At 43.5% G+C, this 25,337-nt stretch overlaps 1 protein-coding gene across 1 annotated transcript in view; it reads right to left on the bottom strand.

Moving 5' to 3' along the window:
- Nucleotides 1–25,337, bottom strand: part of SLC13A5 (solute carrier family 13 member 5) — a 155,275-nt gene that overhangs the window by 41,480 nt on the left and 88,458 nt on the right. Inside the window, exons 3-5 of the mRNA XM_075335275.1 lie at nt 10,541–10,669; nt 6,402–6,538; nt 1,831–2,042 (exon numbers count right to left, since the gene is read on the bottom strand). Coding sequence (XP_075191390.1) covers nt 1,831–2,042; nt 6,402–6,538; nt 10,541–10,669 — 478 coding nt within the window. The remainder of the gene's footprint in view (nt 1–1,830; nt 2,043–6,401; nt 6,539–10,540; nt 10,670–25,337) is intronic.

The raw sequence follows: 25,337 nt of genomic DNA, 5'->3' as shown, positions 1-25,337 counted from the left end.
GTAGAAAAGTGCCATTTACATTAACTTGTTCTTATGACATGCCCCAACATCATTTTCTATATTCAGTACATTGGAAACATCATATACTATGCCCATAACTGTTTTATAGTTGTAGATTTATTGCAAAACTTTTATCATAATTAAGTGCTTCAATGTGCGAGAAAGAAAGTATTATGCGTAATTGCCTCTGGCGCTTTCTGTAATTTTTTTTGTAGGGTGGTAGTGTCCTCCTGCAAACCCTGAAGACTTAATTAGGCAATGAACAGGTGTGATATCTTTCAAAGGACTTGATTAATAGTACTAAATGCAAGGTAAAGTATTTCATAATTGCCCAATTATGTATTCAAAGTATGATCCAACTGCAGAAACCATGGTTTATGTATATTATATAAACTATGGTTTTATGTATAGTATATTATATTATATGGTTAATGTATTTTAGGTTTACAGTATATTAAAACGATGAGGCTGAAAAGACAAAAGGCGCAAAACTGGAGTCTTATCCTGGTAGGAACTAGTATAAGGGCTGCAGGGAATTACTCACCTGGGTGAGCTGTGCAAGTCACAACTCCTATGATACATTTCTTAACGTGAAATCAGGCTGCTGCAGACCCACGATGTAAAATATCAATCAGTAGAAGAGGAGAAATGGGTTGTCATGCCACGCTGCCGGATGGATTCAGGACAGCAAATGATATGAGCAAAAGATTTTATTCTAGCTCTACACGTTTTGGAGCGTGAATGTTCCTTCAGGCACTAACAATAGCAATGTACATTGCCATTTTTACTTCCTGAAGTAGGAGCATGCTAGCTCCAAAACGCTTAGAACGAGAACAATAAAATCTGAATCTCTCCTGAATCCATCTGGCAGCGTGGCATGACAACCCATATCTCCTCTCCATAAGTTTATTGTATAAAAATACATATTGCATTTATAAATGGGACCTGTCACCAGATTTTTTAGGTATAAACGAGAACTATTCAATTAAGCAGCGCATGTGCTGCGTTCCATAAAGGTGCATGTTATCCCAGACTCTACCTGTATACCCCTTGAATACCTTTAAATATTCTCCCACGCTGTATGTAAATCTTTGGGTTTGGTCCGATGAGTGTCTTTGGTTGCGGCTCCTGTCCCTTCTCTACACGCTGATTGCCATCCTCTTGTGATGATTGACGTGGATGACCTACACCATCCACATTGCCAGACAGAATCTCGCGCTTGCGCAGCGACATTGCCGACTCGCGCAGGCGCACTTCACTCTGCCCTACTGTAGCAGAGCCGAATACATAGGTGCACATACGTGAACTGGCAAGGTCTCTGCGCAGGCACAAAATTTTGCCCTGGTATGTGGATGACGCAACAGACAATATCCACATCCCACGGCAAAATCTCGTGCTTTCTCTGAGACCTTGCCAGTTTGCGCATGCACACTTATGTATTCGGTTCTGCCAGAAGTAGGGCAAAGCAAAGTGCACCTGAGTGAGCCGGCAATGTCTTTGCACATGCGCGACATTTTGCCTAGCGATGTGGATAGAGCAGGAGGTGTCAGCCACATCAATCATCACAAGAGGACGGTGATCAGCGCATATAAGAGAGACAAGACCCACAACCAAGGATGCCTATCGGCCTGGACCCAAAAATTTACATACATCGGGAGATATTCAAATATTTCTGGGGTGTACAGGGGGAGTCAGTGGATAACATGCACCTTTATAGAATGCACACAGGCTGCTTAAGGTGCTAGTTTTGGTTTATAGGTCAAAAATCTGGTGACAGGTTCCCTTTAAAGTCATATCATGCAGTAAATTGCAGAATATTACCATCCTTACCCTGTACATCTGTCATGGGAATGGCGTTCTTTTCATCAAGCTGCATTCCCGGATTTGTCTGTCCTTCTGAATCCAACATGGATGAGTCCTGTTTAGTGTTATTGAGCTGACCTAAAACCGCTTGAACTATAGGGACCATCATTGCAGTAGTTGCTGTATTGCTTATCCACATAGATAGGAAGGCAGTGACTCCCATGAACCCCAACATTAATCTATGGATAATTCAGGAAAAAAATGTTAGCAATGAATCAAGTTTAGTAATGTCCTGCTCAACTGAACAAGTCTATTATCGGGTTAGTCCATCTATAGACATAATTCCTTTGTAACATATAAAATAATTTTAATCCGCATACAAAAAAACCTAGTAATGAGCCGCACACAAATATATAGGAAGAATATCAAAAAGCGTGATTAAAAACATATGTTAGGTCTCAAAGGGGTGGAAAGTAAGATGGCGATATAGACATAAGTAAAAAAAATGTAAAGTAAATGTGGGTGGTGCATAAATAATAGGCATGTACCGTAAAACAAACCAAAATTGGTGAATAGTGGCACAATGATAGAGTATGCACATACACATATAGTAACCTCTCCTGCTGGAATAGCGCCAGCCATTATTACTTAATGCATAAACATTTGTACTTATTATATACTCTCTCTTGCTGTCTATGTCGCCATCTTACTATATATATTTGTGTGAGGCTCATTACCAGTTCTTCGTTTTTTATGATGGGTGTTGCTGTTTTCTGGTGTTGCCTCATATGAGTCTTTTGACATACTGGCCCATATTATCAAGTCACTTGACTAATTTGTGTACACACCCTCCATAGGTGTGAACCTCATGTTCTTCAGTGAGTATCTTTAATTTACATTTTGTAATGCAGGTATCCTCAGTTACCTTATCTACCCTGAGCTCCATTCACAAAATAACTGATTTTCTAAAAGGTCATAACAATTCTATCATTTTTTTTAATTCTCTTGGACTCAAACTAGTTTTAAAGACTTAAAGGGGTGGCCCATTACAAAGCATAGTGGCCACATCAATTTCAAGCTGGGAAAGAAGGCTTTTTTTTTTTAAATTAGAATTTTTATTTATTTTCAAAAGCAAACAAGTCATTACATAGAACAAATAATAATAATATCAACAAAATTATCAGCAAAATGACAAGAAAATTGTATATCGCTCCATTTACATTTACAATTCAGTACAACATCTAATCAATGTTCACAGTATTCACAGTAAGACTCAGAATCTTTAATACCTCACGGAAACCCTTATAACTAACTCTATAAATGAATTTGCAACCATCCTGTGAAACTCTCCTACTCCCCCCCCCTTAACCCCCCACTACTCAAACCCACTCCCACCTGGTCACCTTCAACTCCCACCTCCAATCCTCCGAGTGTACCACCTAACTTCTCAGAGTGATACCACGCTAGAAGGCTTTTTTAAAAATACCTTCTTTTTCCAATTCTGCCTGTGAGTGACGCTATATCGCCGTCCGCTCATTCCCATCATGTGACCTCTGATGTCCGGTGATGTCATGTCAACTACCGGAATTGAAAGTTGACCTGACATCACCGAGGTGGGACCCAGTCACCGTGAGTGACTGGGCTGTGGGCAGAGTTTCACCACACATCACAGCCCAGCATCTCACCTTCACCACTTAACTGTAATGGGGAAATGCGGGAGAATAGGATGGTACAGGGCTCTTAGGCTGACCATATGACTAGGGACCCTGAGCCGTCCCTTACCCCTACGGTAGACTTAGTGGTAGTCAGGGTTGAACTTCCAATGTGACCCTGTCTCCTGTCCAGGCCCTAACAATGGTGTCCCCATCATCCAGGGGATTGACCTGGACGGAGCCCAAGGCGGGCTTTGCACGTTGCGACATTGCACGTGCGATGTCGGTGGGGTCAAATCGAAAGTGACGCACATCCGGCGTCGCAGTCGATATCGCAACGTGCAAATCCTTTTTGATACGATGAACGAGCGCAAAAGCGTCGTTATCGTATCATCGCTGCAGCCTCCGACATTTCCATAATGCCGGTGCAGCGACAGGTGCGATGTTGTTCCTCGCTCCTGCGGCAGCACACATCGCTGTGTGTAAAGCCGCAGGAGCGAGGAACTTCACCTTACCTGCCGCCGGCTGCAATGAGAAGGACGGAGGTGGGCGGGATGTTTACATCCTGCTCATCTCCGCCCCTCCGCTTCAATTGGCCGCCTGCCGTGTGACGTCACTGTGACGCCCCACGACCCGCCACCTAAGGAAGGAGGCGGGTCGCCGGCCAGAGGGACGTCGCACGGCAGGTATGTGCGTGTAAAGCTGCCGTAGCGATAATAATCGCTACGGCAACTTTCACTATATATCGAACGTGCGACGGGGGCGGGACTATCGCTGCAGCATCGGTAACACATTGTTACTGATGTCGCAGCGTGCAAAGCCCGCCCAACAATCCACCAACACAGAAAAACAGACAGGGGTAATAAAAAACCTCATACACACAAAAACGTACACCAGGAACACTCACGGAAATACGGGTGAAGAATAATAAGGGAAAGAAGGTAGAACGAAAACACTCAACTTGCACAAACCACAGCAGACAGCACAGCAGCAAGCAACACATCCTCTCTGCTCCCAGGCTAGTTCCTAACTTGATAGAATAACCAGCACAATACCCAGGAAGCAGAGGGCTTATATTCTCGGACATAAGAGATTAAGTGCTGACAGCTGAGCAAACCTGCTGCTGTGCCAGTGAAGAAATTAACCCTTAATGTGCCCGGAAAAAAAACTACATTTAAAGTGCATGGTCTTAGATGGTAAATGAGAACGCTGAAGCTGAGTCTGTCGTTATGCACGTGACATGAACAGAGTGCAGCAAGCACACGTGATGCTATAATGTGCAATGAAACTCCACCCACAGCCCAGTTACTCAAGGAGAACGGATCACACCTCGGTGATGCCGGGTCAACTTCCAACATCACGTGACATCACCGGACATCAGAGGTCACAGCAGCCCGTTACATGATGTGATGAGGGGACAGCAATAGCATCGCTCACAGGCTAAACTGGAAAAAGAAGGTGTTTACAAAAAGACTTCTTTCCCTGCTTTAAATTGATGTGGCCACTATGCTTTGTAGTGGACCACCTCTCTAACTAAATCCATTATGATAGTTTCTAATGTCCACAGGTGAATTGATTGAAACATCCATACAAACTAATAAAATAACGTTAGATTAGTGGCAGAACAAAAAAAATCTGCTGCAAAAGAACGCGTATGTGAACCCAGCCTTAGGGGTATTTTATACCCTGCGACATCGCTAGCATTTGCTAGCGATGTCGAGCGCGATTGCACCCGACCCCGTCGCACGGTCGATATTTGGTGATTGCTGCCGTATTGAACATTATTGCTACGGCAGCGTCACACGCACATACCTGCTCTGCGACGTCGCTGTGACCGGCGACCCGCCTCCTTTCTAAGGGGGCGGTTTGTTCAGAGTCACAGCGACGTCACAGCAGTGTCACTGAAGCGCTGCCCAATAGGAAAGGAGGGGAGGAGATGAGCGGCCGGAACATGCCGCCCACCTCCTTCCTTCCTCCTTTTCGGTGGACGGAGGTAAGGAGATATTTGTCGTTCCAGCGGCGTCACACATAGCGATGTGTGCTGCTGCAGGAATGACAAACAACATCGTACCTGTAGCAGCACAGATATTATGGAAATGAACGACGTGTCAACGAGCAACGATTTTGCACGTTTTTGCGCTCGTTGATCGTCGCTCATTTGTGTTACACGCTGCGATGTCGCAACCGGCACCGGATGTGCGTCACTAACGATGTGACCCCGACGATATATCGGCAGCAATGTCGCAGCGTGTAAAGTACCCCTTATACAAGCAGCCCCAGTTCCTCATCTAATTTTCTGTGTATCCTGAGATTTCTCATTCCTAACTCCATTTTGAAGGGGATTTTCGGGACCATAATATTAAATATTTGTGGGGGACTTTCAAGACACTGGCTAAAAGAACTATCCCAATACTGTAAGCACCAAGCCCCTTTAATATTTACCAGGCACAGAATAATATATGTTGGTGACCGTCTGGTATCAGCAGAATCACATTTATTTTAATATGACTGGGTTTTAGTATCTGGTGAAGACACTACATTGCTAGGATCAGACACGTAGACCTTTAGTTTCAGTCTCCAGATTTTTTTTTATTAAAATATTATCAGCTTGATCTCGCAGAATTATTCTAAGATCATTCTAATGGCTCATACGATTTATTACCTCTATTAGCATGTATATATGTATACACTGTATATATTATTATTTTAACTCTGAATTACCCTGGCATATCTAAATATGGATTTGGAAACGTTTTTAGCAGCCAAAGACATATACTGTATAGTGGCAGTCTCTGGCTATAACCATATGTATTCAACTTGAGATACGAAAACAATCTACTAAAGGAAGACACTGTACTCACAAAAAAGATTCAACCTTTATGAAACGATCATTTGCGTTTACATAATGGACTAAAGACATTAAAGAAGAAAAAAGTGAGAACTTACAAGGGAGGTTTAACGCCAACAATGAGCAGAACCTTCAGTGCAATTCTCTTATGTAGGTTCCAGTGCTCCACAGCCACAGCTACTATTAATCCTCCGACAAACAACATGTTAGTGTCTTTCAGGTACTGCATACACACCTAGGAAAAATGGCAAGCAGGAATCATAAGACAAAAGTGAACAATATAATGTTGACAAGTATTGGAATGTGTATATAAACCTCCCAATATCTGCAGCTTAAAAATGACCTCTCACTATGTCACAAGTGGCCAAGTTTTCCTCTTATTTTTATTCCCATGAACCCCCTGTGTGCCCATTTTATATTTAAACCCACCATAGGATTCCAGAGATATGAGGCTATTTAATTTATTTTTGATTTGTATGGTCATTATGGTCCTATGTACGGGAGAGTTGCTCACTAGGTAATTATGCAGAACAGTTTAAAGACACACCCTAAAATATTCATGTGAACCACAACCCTTTCATAAAGACCATAAAAATTTGCACCAATTAAAAAGACCCATATCCCCGAGATCGTATGACAGACTTTTAAAAAAATTGTAACAGTTGTGTTTCAAAGGGGCTTTTGAGTCTCCTCAGGCACCAAGACATGGTGTACAGCTTCTACTCCTGATTCCTTTAATAACTGTATTATCTATAGTGATTGTTGGCTATTAATCAAGAATACTTCACTCACAGAGAGGACTTGTTTCGCCTTACAGGGAATTAGTCAGCAGGTTTTTGCTACCTCATCTGAGACCAGCATAATGTAGGAAAAGAGATCCTGAATCCAACAGCATATCACTTAGATTACTGGGTGTAGTCCAGCTGTTCTGACATAATCTCAATTTTTAGATTTACCCAGATAGCAGAGTTTCCCCCCCCCCCCCCCCCCCCCCGCCGACCACACCAGGCTCTTAATAGAGATTGCACATTGATAGTGAGGTGTCAATTAGAGGAGGGGAAATGACAGTCTGCCGTGAGTGTGACATTGTAGTCCGAACAATGAGAAGTCCTGCTAATTAAAGGCAATCTGTCAGGTGATTTTGTTGTAAAATACTAATGTTATCTTTAAATAGGGCTTAAGGTACCGTCACATATAACGAGATCGCTAGCGAGATCGCGGCTAAGTCACCGTTTGGTGACGTAGTAGCGATCCCGTTAGCGATCTCGTTATGTGTGACACCTACCAGCGATCAGGCCCCTGCTGTGAGATCTCTAGTCTTTGCAGAATGGTCCAGGCCATTTTCTTCAAAGGCGATGTCCTGCTGAGCTGGACCCATCGCTGTGTTTGACACTGCGTGACAGGGTCACAGTGACTGCTGAGATCGTTATACAGGTGGCTACTGCGACCTGTATTGTTCCTGATCGCTGGTAAGGTCTGACTGTGTGACATCTCACCAGCGACCTCCCAGCGACTTACCAGCGATCCCTATCAGGTCGCATCATTTTCGGGATCGCTGGTAAGTCGTTGTGTGTGACTGGGCCTTTAAGGAGACCTTTCAGGATCAGTAACTTTTACAGCTGTACATTATCTTGTTATGTTATTTAAAGCTCCATAAAATTAGTGTGACCTAGTAGCTGATCAAGTATATGTAAATACAAACTGCATATGCCCTGCTCCCTTCTCCCACATCTCAGTGATGGCATTGTCTGAACTAGATTTCAGCATCAAATTTGCACCACCTGGCAGAAAACCGCACCAAAACAGGGTGAAAACAAACAATTCTAGCTCTGCTGCATACATACTGAAGGCACAGCATGCGGATATAGAACATGACTCCAGCTGTAGGCTTCAGACAAAAACTGAGCGGCACCGATGAGCAGTGACATCACTCAATTTGTTTTCAGTCACAGCTGGGGGTTCCCACGGTCCTCCACCTGTGGCCGCAGGTAACCTGACCTCGGGTAACCTCATTAAACTCAGTGACTTCATTAAGGTCACTGAGTTCACAGACATGCATCAAAGGATTTTTTAGGTGTTTGTGTTTATTTCTTTTCACTTATAAATTACTATTGAGGCGGGGGTCTCATAGACATCTCCCATTACTAATCTAGGGCTTAGTGCCAGCTGGGAGCTGTCATTAACTCCTTATTACCCCAATTATTACCACACCAGGGAAATCGGGAAGAGCAGGGTAAAGTTCTGGGATTGTTGCATCAAATGGATGCAAAAATCCTGGATGACTGCAGGCTGCTATTTTTAGACTGGGGGCCCAATAACAATGGGTCTGAGCCTGAGAATACCAGCCCCCAGCTGTGAGCTTTATCATGGCTGGGTATCAAAATTGGGGGAAAGTTTTTAATTTTTTTAATTAAATAATTTTTTAAAAAGCTGCATGTGGTCCCTCTTATTTTGATACACAGCCAAGATAAGCACATGACTGAGGTCAGCAACCTATAGCTGTGTGCTTTATCTGTGTTGGTTATCATAATATGAGGGGACCCTAAGCCAATTTTTTATTTTATTTATTTTTACACCACTAGAGACACACAGAGTGCCTGTGATTGAAAGTAGTCAAACACGCTGTCACACAGGGGTGGAGGTGCATTTGACTGTTACCATGCCAGGACTGCCAGTGGGCAGGAGAAGCAGTGCATATGCATGAGGGATAATGAATGGCCCTGGAAGAAGTATGAGCCGCTCAGAAGCAATGTTACAGCTGCACGGAGACTCGGTAAGTATAATACGCTTGCTTTCCCCTTTTTTTCTTTAATTTTACTTTATTTTTTTTATATATAAATTTATGCAGAAATACAGGAAAAATCTGAAGAGTTTACAAACTTAAGCAACATTTTATATCATTAATAAGTATACACTTATTGTGCTTTGTTATAAATAATGCATTTGTGAGAATAAGCCTTAGATCTCACCATATGTTGAATGACCTGCACATTTGGCAAAATTGTAGAAAACATAATATTTTATCCAGTCACAGTCTCATAACTCAAAGGGAATCTGTCAGCAGGTTTTTGCTATCTGATCTGACAGCAACATAAAGTAGACAAGGAGATACTAAATCCATTTATGTATCACTTAGATTACTGGCTGCATAATCAAATTGAGTTTTAAGCATGTAGCTGAGCCCAGGGGGCTGTTGCTGCCCACACCAGGCTTTCAATAGAGATTGTGCATTGACTGTGAGATGTAAGCCACAGCAGGAGGCATGTAGGACTCCCCCACACTTAAGCTGGGGTCACACATAACGACGACGACAACGACGTCGCTGCAACGTCACCATATTCTGTGACGTAGCAGCGACCATCGATGATCGTTAGTAAGCTGTCAAACATGTTAGAAAAAGCAGCGACGGAGCAGCGATCATAGCGACGTCGACGGTCGTTGTGTGGTTTCAGACGTAGCGTAGCGTCGCTGCTGCGGTGTCAAACACAAGGATTATCAGCTTATCAGCATGGCGCAGCGGGATAGCAGCGATCAAAAAATGACTTCGAGCATTCAGGAGCGAGCAACGATTTCGCAGCAGGGGTCTGATCGTTGTTATGTGTCACACACAGCGACGTCGCTGTTGAGGTCGCTGCAACGTCACAGAATATGGTGACGTTGCAGCGACGTCGTTGTCGTCGTCGTTATGTGTGACACCAGCTTTACCTGGCAATGTTAATCCCAGGGTAATAAAGCCATTGGTTTAAGTAAACAATAGTACACACATAGGTAAGAGAGGCATAGTTGCTTTTTTGTAACCCTTACAGCATGCTGCCCTTAGCTTACATAGCAAAAACCTGCTGACAGATTCCGTTTAACATAGTGATTAAAGTAAAAGACCAGCACTGACACCAGCAGATACAGAGAGCATATGTTAAAAACCTGGCATAGGAGCTGGTGTAAGTAGACAGTATTGTGGTAAATATCATAATGATTTATGATTTATGACCATGATTTATAAGGACCAAGCAAAACTGCTGTGATAACTTTGTAACCCAATTTTTTACTCAATTTTATAAATTGTTGTTCAAAAAGAGCTTGGGTTGGGTCTTCTCCAACCCCTAAATGGTAAAAAACAATGACCATCATTAAAAGCAAAAGAGGATAATATTCATAGACACCATCACTTCAGAACAAATAGGTGAACGGAAACATTTTGTTGTAACACATGAAATATGTTTGACAGAGAATTATTTACCTGTTTTGATTCCAAGATATTAAACATTGGGAACATCAGGACCGGCAGGAGGGCAGTAATGGCGAGGGGTATGACCTCGGTACACCAGTACACAGCCATCAGCATTATCGTGTAGGCACAACTAGCTTCCTAAAAGGGAACAAATATGTACATTTAAGAAATAACGTAAAAATAATCATCAAGAGATACTGTATATCTTGTAGCAAATTAAACATTTTTGTGGCTTGGCTATAACATGAAGAATAAGACTGATATTGTGCTTTAAAGTAGGATAATCCAACAAATAAATGAAAAGATGAATTGGGTATTTAAAAAAAAAAAAAAAATTAGCTTTTATAAAAGGATCTGCTATTGCCAGATAAAATAATTAAAGGGATTGTCTACTACTCGGACATCCCCTTCTCGAATATCATGTTTGACTCCATTAAAATAATAACATTTATATGCACCTCCGTTGCTGGCGCCATTCTAGCGATGGCGGAACTCACTCTCCCAGGGTTCACTTGATGTTGTTATGTCACACAAGCCCTGTACCCAATCAGCGCTAGCTTCATTCTCCCCACCTCTGGATGTATCAGACATCAATATGAAGTGAGCAAGCAGCCACAGCTTTGACTTCCTCTTGATGTTCGATTCATCCAAAGGTATGGAAAGTAAAGCGAGTGCTGATTGGGCACAGAGCTTGTGTGACGTAAAAATGTCAAGTGAGCCCTGGGAGAGCAAGTGCCAAACACCAATGGAATGGTGCATGCACCAGAGGTGAGTATAAGTGATATTAATTTAACGACTTAGTGATGAATGACGGACATAGCACATTATGAGCAGGTGTCAGTTCCCGCATCATGATGTGCTATGTCTGTCCTGGATTTAATCTTTCAATGTACACAGTGACAGCTTCGTACTGACAGCGGTCTGACAGCTGACTGGCACAACCAGAGATGCTTGGGCTCATTTCAGCAGTCCCCACTCTCTGATCGCTACAGTCAGCCAATCTAACCGACCGATCACAGCATGTGAGTGGCAGGAGGTGCTGAAATATCAGCACTTCCTGCATGGACGTCCTGCATGATCACTGCAGGTTCTCAGCTTATCTGACAGCCAAGCTCCAGCAGTAACAGCCAGGGCCGCCTATGGTTGATTAACATTCTAGAAATCCTGGCATGTTTGTGCTAGGAAGGGGGCTCCCTCTCTTATCCCAACTGGTACCCCCATGACAAAATCACGGGTAGACGATGATTGTCATGGCAATGATCTCCTGATGTGCCAGGCATGGTGGCCTATTAGACCCATCCATAGGCAGGGTCTAACAGGCATTCTGCCAGTGTAATCTGACAGGTCTGATGCATCGTAATACATGCCTATTTCAATGCATTATACCAGTGATCAGAACAATAAAAGTTAAAATCCCATAGAGATTTAATTAAAAAAAGTAAAAAATAGCAAAAATTGTTAAAAACAAAAACAACCCTTCCCCCCACAAAATAAAGAACAAAAAAATGTTACACCAATAAATACTAATATTTATGTAAAAACAAGTATAAACTAATGAAGTACTAATAAAGTACACATATTTGATATTGCAGCACCCAGAATGACAAGATCTATAACACTGACACACTATTTAACCCCTACAGTGAACACTAAAAAAAAATAAAAGAAAAAAGTGGCAAAAAAACTATACTTTTTCATCATGCCTCTGAAATAAAACGGGAATAAAATGGGATCAAACAGATAAATGTAAATAAAAATGGTAACGCTGAAAACTTCATCCAGTCCTGCAAAAGAAAAAAAAGCTGCCACAGCAAAAAATAAAAAAAATCTATAGCTCTCAGAATAGAGCAATGCAAAAACAATACTTTTTCTCTAACATTGGTTTTATTGTGTAAAAGTGGCAAAACATAAACAATTATATAAATGTTGTTTCTCTGTAATTGAGCCGACGCAGAATAAGGCCTCTGCCACACTCACGTGAAATTCACGCACGTGCCGAGAGACACGTATTTTCCCTGCGTGTTGCGTGCAGGTAAGTACGTGTCTCTGGTACGTGCGGGACACGTGTGTTCTACGTGTGCTATCCGCGATAGCACACGTAGAATCGGTAATTATTATACTCACCTGGTCCTTCCTGATGTCCGTGCTGCTGTCCGTGGTGCTGATCCTCGGTCTCCAGCCCTCCCGTCTCCCCGCTGCTGCTGCTGCCAGGCAGTGAAGTGAATATTCTATGAGAATAATGAGCGGCGGTCGGCAGCAAGAGGCAGCAGCGGCAGAGACAGGAGGGCTGGAGAAGGTGAGTTAATGTTTTGTTTTTTTTTCAATGACATGTATGTTTTCTCCGGCGCGTGTCACACGGGACCGCATCCACACTACACCCGTGTGGTACGGGTGCGGGCCGTGTGACACCCGTGCTGCCGGAGAAAACACTGACATGTCAGCGCTTTCAAAATCGCACACACGTACAAACGCACACGGACACACGTTCCGTGTGGTTTTACGTGTGTGTGCCTGCTACAATAGGGTAGCATTGGTTAAAGTGTCTCCGTGCCGCCGGTACGTGTAAAAAATGACAAACACGTGCCGGAGGCACGGATGTGTGGCGCAGGCCTAAAGCAGACTTTTACCACACCGTGAACGGTGAAAAAAGTAAATACATTTCTGAATTGCTTCATTTTGTTCATTCTGCCTCTCAAAAACCTAAATAGAAAGTGTTAAAAAAATCTTATGTGCCCGAAAATCATACTAATAAAAATGTCAACTCATTCTGCAAAAAATAAGCCCTCACATAACTCTGTGGGCAGAAATATGGAAAGATTATATCTCTCACAATAAGGTGATGAAACTGTAAAAATAAGCATGTTTAAGTGTGTGATAGTTGCCAAACATAACATACCAATATAAATCTGGTACTGTTGCCAAGATTAAAGCTGTCTAATCACTTATACCTCATGGCGCAAGTCGTCAAAAATGAATAAAGCCAATTCTTGTCCTGCTGTTGAATTGTTCATTCTTCCTCCCAAAGATCACAGTAAAGCTTGCTATTACATTTATCCTGTGCTCTATAAGGAATGCTTACATTGGGGTTTCCTTATCAATCTCTGAAATTTGTGATTCAGACATAACCCCCAATGGAACATTTACTATAATGAGGCAAACGGAGACACTTTGGACTCTCTCTGGTATTGGTAAGCCATGCCATTCTTTTTGAATGTAATAAAAGTGCAGTTGAACTCCTTTTTAGGCACATCTTAAATGCCGGACACCACCAAACAAGAAACCATACAGAGTCCACAGTATCTCTGCTGCCTCATTAGAGGGTTTCATCTGAATCATGTAATTTGCAGCTTTAGAAACCCAGATGTAAGTGCTTAGTGTAGAGCACAGTATAAATGTGAGCTGATTCAAAATGTTCTGTACCCCAAAATTCCACCAATAAAGGCTTCTACTAAACTCGCTAAAGGGCTCGTGCGCACGTCGCGTAATAGCATGCATTTACGTTGCGTATTGCACTGCAGCATAAATGCATGCATCCTGCGTCCCCTGCACAATCTATGAAGATTATGCATGACACGTACAAACGATGCTTTTATGAACGCAGTGATTTGGGTGCTAAAATTTTGACCTAAATCTGTGCGTTCATAAAAGCAGCATGTCAATTATTTGTGCGTTCTGGATGCAGCTCCCGCTCTGTCTATGGTGGGGGTGTGGCACCCCTGACCTGGTCAGGCACCACTGAGTACTGCACCCATGCTGGGGGCAGTACAACACAGGTAATCCAGAAGGCTGACCGGGGTGTGGACGCGGAACACTAGTAACCAGGAGCACACACACAGCTAGAGGGGACCCCTGAGCAGACTCAGGGAGGGGGCGTGGCTCTCGCCTCCCAGCTAGTGGTGGGTGGTGCCACTGGGAACAGGAGTGTGTAGAGGCAGAGAGTCAGAGGAAAGGGAGGTGAGAAGTCGTGTCTGGAGGGCAGAGCAGTGCCGTTCCAGACACTGCACCGTTCGTGGCTGCTGGCGGGAGAGAAAGGGCTACCTGGTAGTGCTGCCCGAAAACCACTTGAGGCCGGAGTGCAAGGAGGTGGCTGAGTACGGACTGCCTAGTGGACCCTGCCCGCACGGGGTACAGGTCCCCAGACCAGGGGTCCATTCAGTTGGCCTGCTCAACCTGCAGGTGGGGGTACTTCATACCCTCCACCAAAACACCACAGAGTCCGCAGCCACGTAGCAACGAGAGGGCCCATAGATCATAAGAGGCAAGCAAGTTGAGTGACCTGGTCCAGGCTACAAGGAGAAAAAGGGGAGAACAGGCAGAAGCAACTTCCCTGGGTGACCCCGTAGGACAACAAGTCTGGGTCACCACAAAAACACAAGAACTAGGAAGGCAAGTCAGTAGCCACCCTCATAAGTCAGCCTGAAGGAGCCTGGTTCCCCTCTTGGAGCATCACAGCATCACCCGGGTTTACTCACCCCTGCCACCTGAAGTGAGTAAAAACCCTGAAAGACAACGGGCACTGCGGCAGCAGCCAGAGCGCATCAAATCGGCTTTTTAACAAAAAAACTGCATTCATTATGCAGTCTTTCTGCAGTGATTTGAAGCGCACATGTGCTGTCAAATTGCTGCAGAATATTCTGCAGTTACATGCGCATGAGCCCAAAGACATGTCCCCACTCAGGTGTATCATAAATTATCAAAAATATAGATGGCTTCTATGTTACTAGTAGCACAAAGGCTCTGGAAATGCTTCCCCCCAAAATAATCCAGTAAAATCTGAACTCCCAAATCCAATTGCTCCTCTCCCTTCAGAGCCACAGCGTGCCTAAACCGGAGTTAGTATTTACATGTTTAGGATTTCTGTAGTGAGGAGGACCCGCTGAATTTACCGGTTGCGTTTGTCCAAAAGAATGAGCTGGACACAATAATCTGGCACAATGTACGAGCACTACAATGTACTGGACACTGCAATGTAAGATTTTAATTTCACTCTGCAACATCCATTGCTGCTTTTTTCTAGAAAACACCAATGGCATGAAAATCATCATTACACCTGTAGATGAATTTCCAAAAAAGTTTAGTTCCAAAATTGGGGTACTTTAAGGGAGGGCTCTTCTGGCATTCAGGGGCTCTGTATATGCATTTGCAAACTATTCTAGGAACCCCTGTTCTCCAAAAGTCAAATAGCCTTCCTTCCCTCCCAAGTCTCGTCGTGTGGCCAAACAGTCACATTCACGAGAGATAGTGTAACACTAATGAGGTCCTTTTTTATCAATTGTGAAAATGTAAAATTTGTGGCTAAAGCAATATTTTAGTGGTAAAAATGTAACTATTTTTTCTGCACTGCTTAACGGCATAACATTTTGTTAAGCGTGTTGCGTATCAATATGCTCAATGCATTTCCTTAAGACGTGTATTTTGTAAAATGAGGTCGCTTATGGGAGAGTTCTGTTGTCCTGACACCTCAAGGGCTCTGTCAATCTGACATGGCACCTGCAAACCATGACAATCAATGATGCACTCCGACACTCCGATCTGGCGCTCCTTCTCTTCTGAGTTTTTTACTGTGCCTTAAAAGTAGTTTCTGACCATACAGAGTATTGACATACTCAGGAGAAATTGTGTAAGAAATTTTGTGGTCCATTTTCTCTTCACAGCCTTGTGAAAATTAAAGAAAACATTTGGGCCTTCACAGCCCAATATTATAAAATTCTGGGAATCACCAATAGTTTCAAGATGCTCATCACACCCTCGATAATTTCCCTGAGGAATGTAGTTTCCAAAATGGTGTAAATTTTGGGGGAGATTCTGCTGTTTTGGAACCTTGTCGTCTCCCCAAATGCGACTTAGCATCTGCAATCTATTCCAAAAATCAAATAGCTCTCCTTCCATTTCGAGCCCTGCCGTGTGCCTAAACAATAGTTTCAGACCACATATGAGGTATCCCTGTACTTTAGAGAAACTGTGCAACAAATTATGTCACATATGTCCTGTTGTTACACTTATGAAAATTAAACATATACAGCTAAAATAAAATTTTGGGTTAAAAAAATTCTGTGAAGAACCTGTGGGTTAAAGATGCTCACCACACCTCTAGATTATTTCCTAAAGGAATGCAGTTTCCAAAATGGGGTCACTTGTGAGGAGTTTCCACTCTTTAAGCCCATTAGGGGCTCCGCAAAACAGCATGGCATTTACTATCTATTCTAGCTAAGTTTGCACTCCAAAAGTCAAATGTGCTTCTTCCCTTCTAAGGGTACCGTCACACTTTAGCGACACTCCAGCGATCCCACCAGCGATCTGACCTGGTCAGGATCGCTGGTGCGTCGCTACATGGTCGCTGGTGAGCTGTCAATCAGGCAGATCTCACCAGTGACCAGCCCCCAGCGAAGCGTGGAAGCGATGCTGCGCTTGGTAACTAAGGTAAATATCGGGTAACCAAGCGCTTGGTTACCCGATATTTACCTTGGTTACCAGTGCACACCGCTTAGCGCTGGCTCCCTGCACTCGTAGCCAGAGTACACATCGGGTTAATAAGCAAACCGCTTTCCTTATTTACTCGATGTGTACTCCGGCTACGTGTGCAGGGAGCAGGGAGCCAGCACTGGCAACCTGAGAGCGGCGGATGCTAGTAACCAAGGTAAATATCGGGTAACCAAGCAAAGTACTTCACTTGGTTACCCGATATTTACCTTGGTTACAGCTTACCGCAGGCTGCTAGACGCCGGCTCCTGCTCCCTGCACATTCAGATCGTTGCTCTCTCGCTGTCAAACACAGCGATGTGTGCTTCACAGCAGGAGAGCAACTTATAAAAAATGAACCAGAGCAGTGTGTAACGAGCAGCGATTTCACAGCAGGGGCCAGATCGCTGCTCAGTGTCACACACAGCGAGATCGCTAATGAGGTCACTGGTGCGTCCTAAAAACCGTGACTCAGCAGCGATCTCGCTAGTGATTTCGCAATGTGAGAAGTACACCTAAGGCTTACCATGCACCCAAACAGTAGTTTTCCATCACATATGGAGCATGGGAATATTCAGAAGAAATTACCATTTAGAAAATGCAATATTTCGGACTAAAGCTACATTTTTGTGCAGTAAATTTAAAATGCTAATTTTTTTTTTCTTTTACATTGCTTTAGTTCCTGTTAAACTCCTAAAGGGTTAATAAACTTCTTGGATGTGTTTTTGGGTTCTTTGAGTGGCGCACTTTTTAAAATGGTGTCACTTTGGAGTATTTTCTGTCATATAGGCCTCTCAAAGTCACATGAAATATGTGGTGTCTCTAAAAAAATTGTTTTTGTAAATTTTGTTGGAACAAGGAGAAATTACTGATAATCTTTTAACTCTTCTAACTTCCTAACAAAAAAAAAAATATGTTTCAAAAATGGTGCTAATGTAAAATAGACATGTGGGAAATGTTATTTATGAACTATTTTGTGTAGTATATGTAGCGCCCCTGACACCATCAGAGGGTGCTACAAGGTTCTGCATCCCCACCAGGATGCAGGGCCTACCCCCTTAGGGACCTAGAACCCCAGTGGCGGTAACACAAAAACCTCAGGTAATCCTAGTTTTCCCCAACATTCCCCTATACAATGGTATTTAGCTAGGGTGGGACCAATGGATAGCTGGGACAGGAAAGAGCTTCAAGTTGAACTGTTAACACCTGCACAGCAAAGGGGACCATCAAGGACCTTGCTGACCCTAAAGAATACGAAGACTCAGTAGCAAAGGGAGAACCGGGAACAGGACCAGAGTCTCCACACCCACAGGGTTCACACTACCGTCAGGCGGACAGAAGTGGACAAACCACAGAACGGGGACCCCCAGTGTTCTATACCACGGGGATCTATTTACCAGAGACAGGTGCAGGGGAGGAGGGTACCAGAGAACCAGACTGGCACTGGGACGAAGGGAACCTGGAGGCGAAACTAGCCGGCCTCGGGCAACCAGTTAACATCTCAAGTGAGTAAACCAATTGCACTGAATATCTGTCTTGACTCCCTTCTTCCGTCGCCCACTGCACCATACACCCGCTGGGGCAAAACACTACTTGCAGAGGGACTACCATACTAGCTGCTAATACCACCAGTCCCAGTGGAGACATTCTACAGCGGTGGCTCCCTACACTTAGCCGCAACACCGCAAGTGGCATCACAAATAAACTTTAATAACTTAATCCCTTGTAAATATCCCCATTACAAAAAGGGCCCAGGGCACGGAAACGGGTAATGGCCACCATCGTGACATTCCCAAGACGTATACTGCCCGGAACCAAGTACCCCATATCCCTGGGTGCTACATATAACTATCTGGTTTAAGGGCATGAAAATTAAAAGTTTGAAAATTGTGAAATTTTCACATTTTTTTAATTTTTTTTTATATTTTCAGAAATAAATGCAAATAATATCAAACAAAATTTACCACTGCCATAAAGTACAAGATGTCATGAAAAAACAGTATCAGAATCACTGAGATCTATTGAAACATTTTAGATTTATTTCCACATAAATTGACGCTGGTCATATTTAAAACATGATGCTTGGTCATTAATGTACAAAGGGTGAGGTCTCCTTAAGGGTTAATTGGGACATGCTGATTGGGAAGGGGTTGTCCGAGTAGAGGATTAAGGCCTAAGCCACACGGCGAGAAAATCGGTGCAAGTGAAGTGTGATAAAACATCGCATTCCACTCGGACCAATTATAGCTTGTGTGACAGCACACATGAGCGATTATTTTCTCAGCCCTAATCGGACTGAGAAAACAATCGCAGCATGCTGCAACTGTAATGCGAGACTCTTTTCTCTAGCACCCATTCAAGTGAATGGGGTGAGAAAAAAATCGCACTGCACTCGCAGTACACCGGTGTACCGCGCGTGCAGAGCGAGAATTGCAATAGCCGGCTACGGAGAAGAGAGGGAGATAAATCCCTCCCCTCCTCTGTGCCGGCCCGCCCCTCCTCAGCACTGGCCCGCCCCTCCGCTGCGCCGGCCCGCCCCCCGCAGGATGAAGTCCGCTCGCACAGTCGGACCTCAGACACAGGCACACTCGCATGACACTTGGCTCCTGCTGTGCTGCCAGGGCAAACCGAGTGTCATGCGAGCATCGCAGTAGTGCCACGTGTGGCCCCGGCCTAAGCCTTCAATTCATATTAGGGGAGAGGGGTAATATAATGCAATACCAGAAAGAATTTTACTAAAACCTTACAGCAATAGTTTCTAATTTTCAACCCTTCTAAGGATTCAACTTTTATTGAATGTTATATTATAAACTAAGGGCACTTAAATATCTTCTCTCTTAGGTCAAACCAATGTTTTTGTTTTATAACCAGCAGACTGTATTATGGTTTCTATTCTACTTCTGAATACTATTATAGTATATGTATAGTGTCCCAAAGAAGGCAGCTAATAGCCTAAAGCAGGCTTTACACGCTACGACATCGCTAATGCGGAGTCGTTGGGGTCACGGATTTTGTGACGCACATCCGGCCGCATTAGCGATGCCGTTGCGTGTGACATCGATAAGCGATTTTGCATCGTTGCAAAAACGTGCAAAATCGCTAATCGGCGACACGGGGGTCCATTCCCAATTATCGTTACTGCAGCAGTAACGAGGTTGTTCATCGCTCCTGCGGCAGCACACATCGCTGCGTGTGACGCCGCAGGAGCGAGGAAGCTCTCCCTACCAGCTTCCCGGCCGCTATGCGGAAGGAAGGAGGTGGGCGGTATGTTACGTCCCGCTCATCTCTGCCCCTCCGCTGCTATTGGGCGGCGGTTCAGTGACGTTTCAGTGACGTCGCTGTGATGCCGCACGGACCGCCCCCTTAGAAAGGAGGCGGTTCACCGGTCACAGCGACGTCGCCGGACAGGTAAGTATGTGTGACGGCTGTGGGCGATGTTGTGCGGCACGGGCAGCGATATGCCCGTGTCGCGCAACAGATGGGGGCGGGTACCCACACTAGCGATATCGGGACCGATATCGCAGTGTGTAAAGTAGCCTTTACATTAAATCCACATTAACCTAATATTAAATCTTTATCTAAAAGTGTACACTATAAACATCTGACAGGTGAGGGTCCCACTTTTTGACTCATACTCATCTGGGGTTAAATATTTAGCATTATGAAATATGTCCTAACCACAAGGTTAATCTTTTGGAATCTATAAAAAAATAGGTGGTTCCCAGATATCAATGTCACAATACCAAAGGAAAGTAAATAAATCAGTGGTATCAACATCATACTCCTCTTCTGCCAAGTGGGTAATGCCTGTTACTAATTCAGATGTTGGTGTGTACAGCACTTATGGAACAAGAGAAAAGTAACGTTAAATTGATGTCGAGCAAATGAAAGTAAAATGTATCTACAAATATGATTTAATAACAATAACAAGTCTAACGGACAAAGAACATCTCCAAGAGATATCATGCCAAAAACAATTGAGAAGCCATCTTAATTAAAAAAAATTATCAAAAAGTTCCATTATTAAAGGGAACCTGTCAGGTGCAATACGCACCAAGAACCACGAGCAGTTCTGGGCGCATATTGCTAATCCCTACTTAACTGTCCCAGGCTATAGTAGCATACATAAAGAGATCTTTAGAAAAGTATTTCTAAAGATCTTTTATCATATACTAATGAGGCCAGCGACTAGTCACAAGAACGTTACTTGCCTTGGCTAGTCGGCCCCCATAGCATGTAACCACACCACTGTGAGTGTACTAACATGCTAAAGAATGTGCAGCATTAGAGGAATGGTGGCTTTCACCTCTCGGCTGATCAAGAACACAAATATGTTCGAAACGCGTCTTGTGAATTACGCTTTTATGGAGCTGGTGTATCCCCCCCTATTGTTCCCTTATTTTGAACAATGAAATAAAGAAGACATTTTGAATTTTATATGGTGCTGGATCAACACCTTTTTTTTTTGTCCTCACAAATTCATGTGGATACCAGCCACAGATTTCCGTGCAGCTGCTCATTTGAACCCAATGGGCCCTTCTGGACTTCTGAAGTGGTAAGCTGATACACAATATTATTTTTTACTTACCTGCATGTTTGTCTGGGTTTGAGGATGTATTTTGGGAGACGGGGTGTCAGGATTTGCCTCCCCAACGTGTATATGACTGTCCCATTAATCTGTTTCCTGGAGCAAAACTTCCCAAATCCATACTGTAAAACCTTTCTGTCCCAGAGAGACCGGCCATGAAAGATTACATTGCTGAGAGTTTGGAAAAGGGGCATATCAGACCCTCCTCTTCGCACGTGCGCACGTGGTGTCAGGGTTTTTCTTCGATAAGAAGAAAGATTTGGGTCTCTTATCCTTCAGAAAGGTTGTTCATGCCACCCAATTTGCACTATAAACTAATTGGGCAACATCATAATTCTGTACTTGCAGGTCATCCAGGTATTAAAGCAATCTCGGAACTCCTTTCTCGTTGTTTTTGGTGGCTGAGATTGCATCAGGGAGTAGTTAACTATGAGTTTGCTTGCAGTATTTACGCATGTTCCAAGGTAATGTATATGTAGCTCCCCTGAGCCTCTCAGGGCACTACTAGGAACTGTATCCTCACGGGGATGCAGGGCCTACCCCCAGGGACCTGGAACACCAGTGCCAGCAACACCTAGACACACCAAAATCCTAATTACCACTCCACACCAGGGGTAATTGGCTAGTCGGACACAAGGGGATGGCCACCTAGATGGCGGAACCAGACCAGGGGGAGTAGACAACCTGGTGGGAGGGGACAGCAGTCAGTCTAGAGACGTCTAGAGTAGTGAGTGAAAGTGGAAAGATGTGCCTAGAGCTGGGTCGTGTAACTGTGACCCAGGGGCACAGGAGACTGGTTGCCAGGGCAGGTACACCTGCGTACCGCTGGGACCAGAGCACCAATGGGGCACAGGGCCCTGGGTCAGATGACACTTTAAGATGGCCTGGCAAATACCTGCACAGTGACGGGACCTTCACGGACCTCACTGACCCACAGATCCGGGGGCACCAGCAGTAAAGCCAGGATCAGGGTTCGGGACACAGACCAGCCCTACAGGGTCCACACTGCCTGCCGTATGGACAAGGAGACTGCCACAAAGGGGACAGTCGGCCCCAAACGCTCTACGCTACGGGAACCCAACCACACAGAGCAACCGAGTCATCCACTGGCACTGGAAATACAGGGACCTGAGCCAGCTGTCCAAGGGTAAAGCGTGAGTAGAGACTGTTAACTACAACCCACAGTGTAGTCTCCCTTATTACTCCATCATACATCTTCAAGGCTCATACCTACCTACGGAGGGTCAACCACCACCAGCCCTGGGGATAATCTATTCAGCAACGGCGCTTCCACCATCTTAATCACAACCTGCAGGTGGCATCACACAAATGAATTTAATCTCCCTTGTAAATACTCCCCATTAAAAAAGCACCCAGGGCACAGGACCAAAGTGAGATTCCCCAGTGATACACTGTCCGGGACCGAGTACCCTATTCTTTGGGTGACACATATACTCGTCCATCGGATTCTCTCCTGCCATTGGCTATCCCACATAGACTTTGCTTGCATTCATCCATAGATTTCATTACTGACCCAACTTTGTCTTTGGGAAAGACTGTATTTTTGATGGTTGTGGATAGGTTTAGTAAGATGACGCATTTCATCGTGTTGCCGGCACATCTAAGTCCCAAGACTCTGGCTCAGTTAAGTTGTTCATGTGATTTTCCCATGTGTATATTTCCCTGTGTCTTCTTTAGTGTTTAGTGGGGTTGACAAAGAGCTCATCCCTCCCATTCCCTATTTAGGGCCCAGCTCTAGGGTCATCCTGTTGTCAGGTATCCAGCTCAGCGCATAGGTGCAGAGCCTATCTAGGGTAATGAGGAGACCCCAGGGGCCAGCGGTAGGTTTACCAGGGGTCACCATCTCCCCAATCCCTAGACTCAGGGTTTCCTTTACCTTCTCTTTCGCTTGGTACTCCCCAGTACCTAGCATGAAAGGAATGTTCACAGCCTACAGTGCTCACAATAAGCAAATTCACCACTCCGAGTCCGTAGTTACATACAGTTCCTTTGACCCCTTTAAGGAAATGTTCATTCTATTGACTCTAACAAATAAGTTATCTGTTTGCAATTCATTTTTCATCACTATTTTTTAGTGACTACTTTGGCCTCAATATCTAAATTTGCTATTCCATGACTGTAAGGTTTTGCTTAAAAAATGTAACCTTTTCACTTTAAGGACCTTATTAAATCAACCAAAAAGTATTTAACTAAAACCTTGAAGGGAATTTGTGAGCTGGCTTTTGCTGCCTCATCTGAGAGCAGCATGATGTAAACAAAGAGGCCCTGAATCCAACAATGTATCACTTAAATTACTGGGTTCAACTGTTCTGATACAATCAAAGATTTTAATTTTTGCATGTAGCAGAGCCCATACAGCTGCCCCTGCGTTCACCAGGCTTTCAGTGCACATTTCCATAGACAGAAGCTGCTAATCACAGAAAAGGGCGGAGTTGGACCTGATCTCACTTGCTGCTGGGTTCAACTAATGATAAAGCTAGGAAGCGCTAACATAGCAATCAAACAACAACAATACACTTCATGATAAGCGAGAGGACTAAATTCTCTGTTTTAACTCTTACAGCAGGCTTTCTTCAGATTACATAGCAAAAACCTGCACAGAGTTCCTTTAAGGGAATAATTTCTTATTTTCAACCCTTCTAAGAATTCAACTTTTATTGAATGTTATATCATTAATTAAGTTCACTTAAATATCTTCTCCAGTAGGATAGACCAGTTTCTTTATTATATAAGCACCAGACTGTGTTATGGTTTCTATTCTACTTCTGAATACCTTTAACCCCTTAATGACTGTGGGCAGTAATATCACATCCCTGCAGTCATAGTGTTAATCCCCAACGACTGCCGCGAACAGCTGGGGGAATCCGCTTCACATTTCAGCTGATTTGTACAGGTTAAAAAAATAAAAATATATGCACACATTTGGTATCGCCGCTCTCATGAATCCCCAATCTATCAAAATATAAAATCAATTAATCTGATCAGTAAACGGCATATCAGCAAATAAATTTCAAACGCCAAAATTATCTTTTTTGGTTGTCGCAAATTTTGTGCAAAAAGCAATAACAGGCAATCAAAACGTAGCATCTGTGCAAAAATGATACCATTAAAATCATCAGATCGAGACACAAAAAATAAGCCATCACTGAGCCATAGATTCTGAAAAATGAGAACGCTATGGATTGCAAAAAATGACGCAAAATGTGCGCCATTTTTTTATTACAAACAAACTTTGAATTTTTTCAACCCCTTAGATAAAAGTAAACCTTGTAATATTTGGTGTCTACAAACTCATACCAACATGAGGCATCACGCCAACATATCAGATTTACCATATAGAAAACGCGGTGAATAAAATATCTCAAAAACAATCATGCAATCACACTTTTTTTTTACAATTTTTCCGCACTTGGAATTTTTTGTTTTCCAGTACACTATATGGTAAAACTTATCATTTCATTTAAAAGTAAAACTCATCCCATAAAAAACAAGCCCTAATATGGCAAGATTGACGGAAAAAAAAATTACGGCTCTCGGAAGAAGGGGAGCAAAAAAACAAAACAAACAACAAAAAATTGGGTGGGGTGAAGGGGTTAAGGTGTATAGTATCTCAAATAAAGCAGCTAATAGCCTAATATTAAATCCACAGACTTTTCTATTAAAGGATACACTATAAACATCTGAGGGTTCCATTTCTGGACTCATAATCATCTAGAGTTAAATATTTGACATTATGAA

Source organism: Anomaloglossus baeobatrachus, chromosome 2, assembly GCF_048569485.1.
Source record: "Anomaloglossus baeobatrachus isolate aAnoBae1 chromosome 2, aAnoBae1.hap1, whole genome shotgun sequence".
In the NCBI taxonomy this organism is placed as follows: domain Eukaryota; kingdom Metazoa; phylum Chordata; class Amphibia; order Anura; family Aromobatidae; genus Anomaloglossus; species Anomaloglossus baeobatrachus.
Note: the sequence above shows the minus strand (reverse complement) of the source record. Positions and strands in the feature narration are given on the sequence as shown.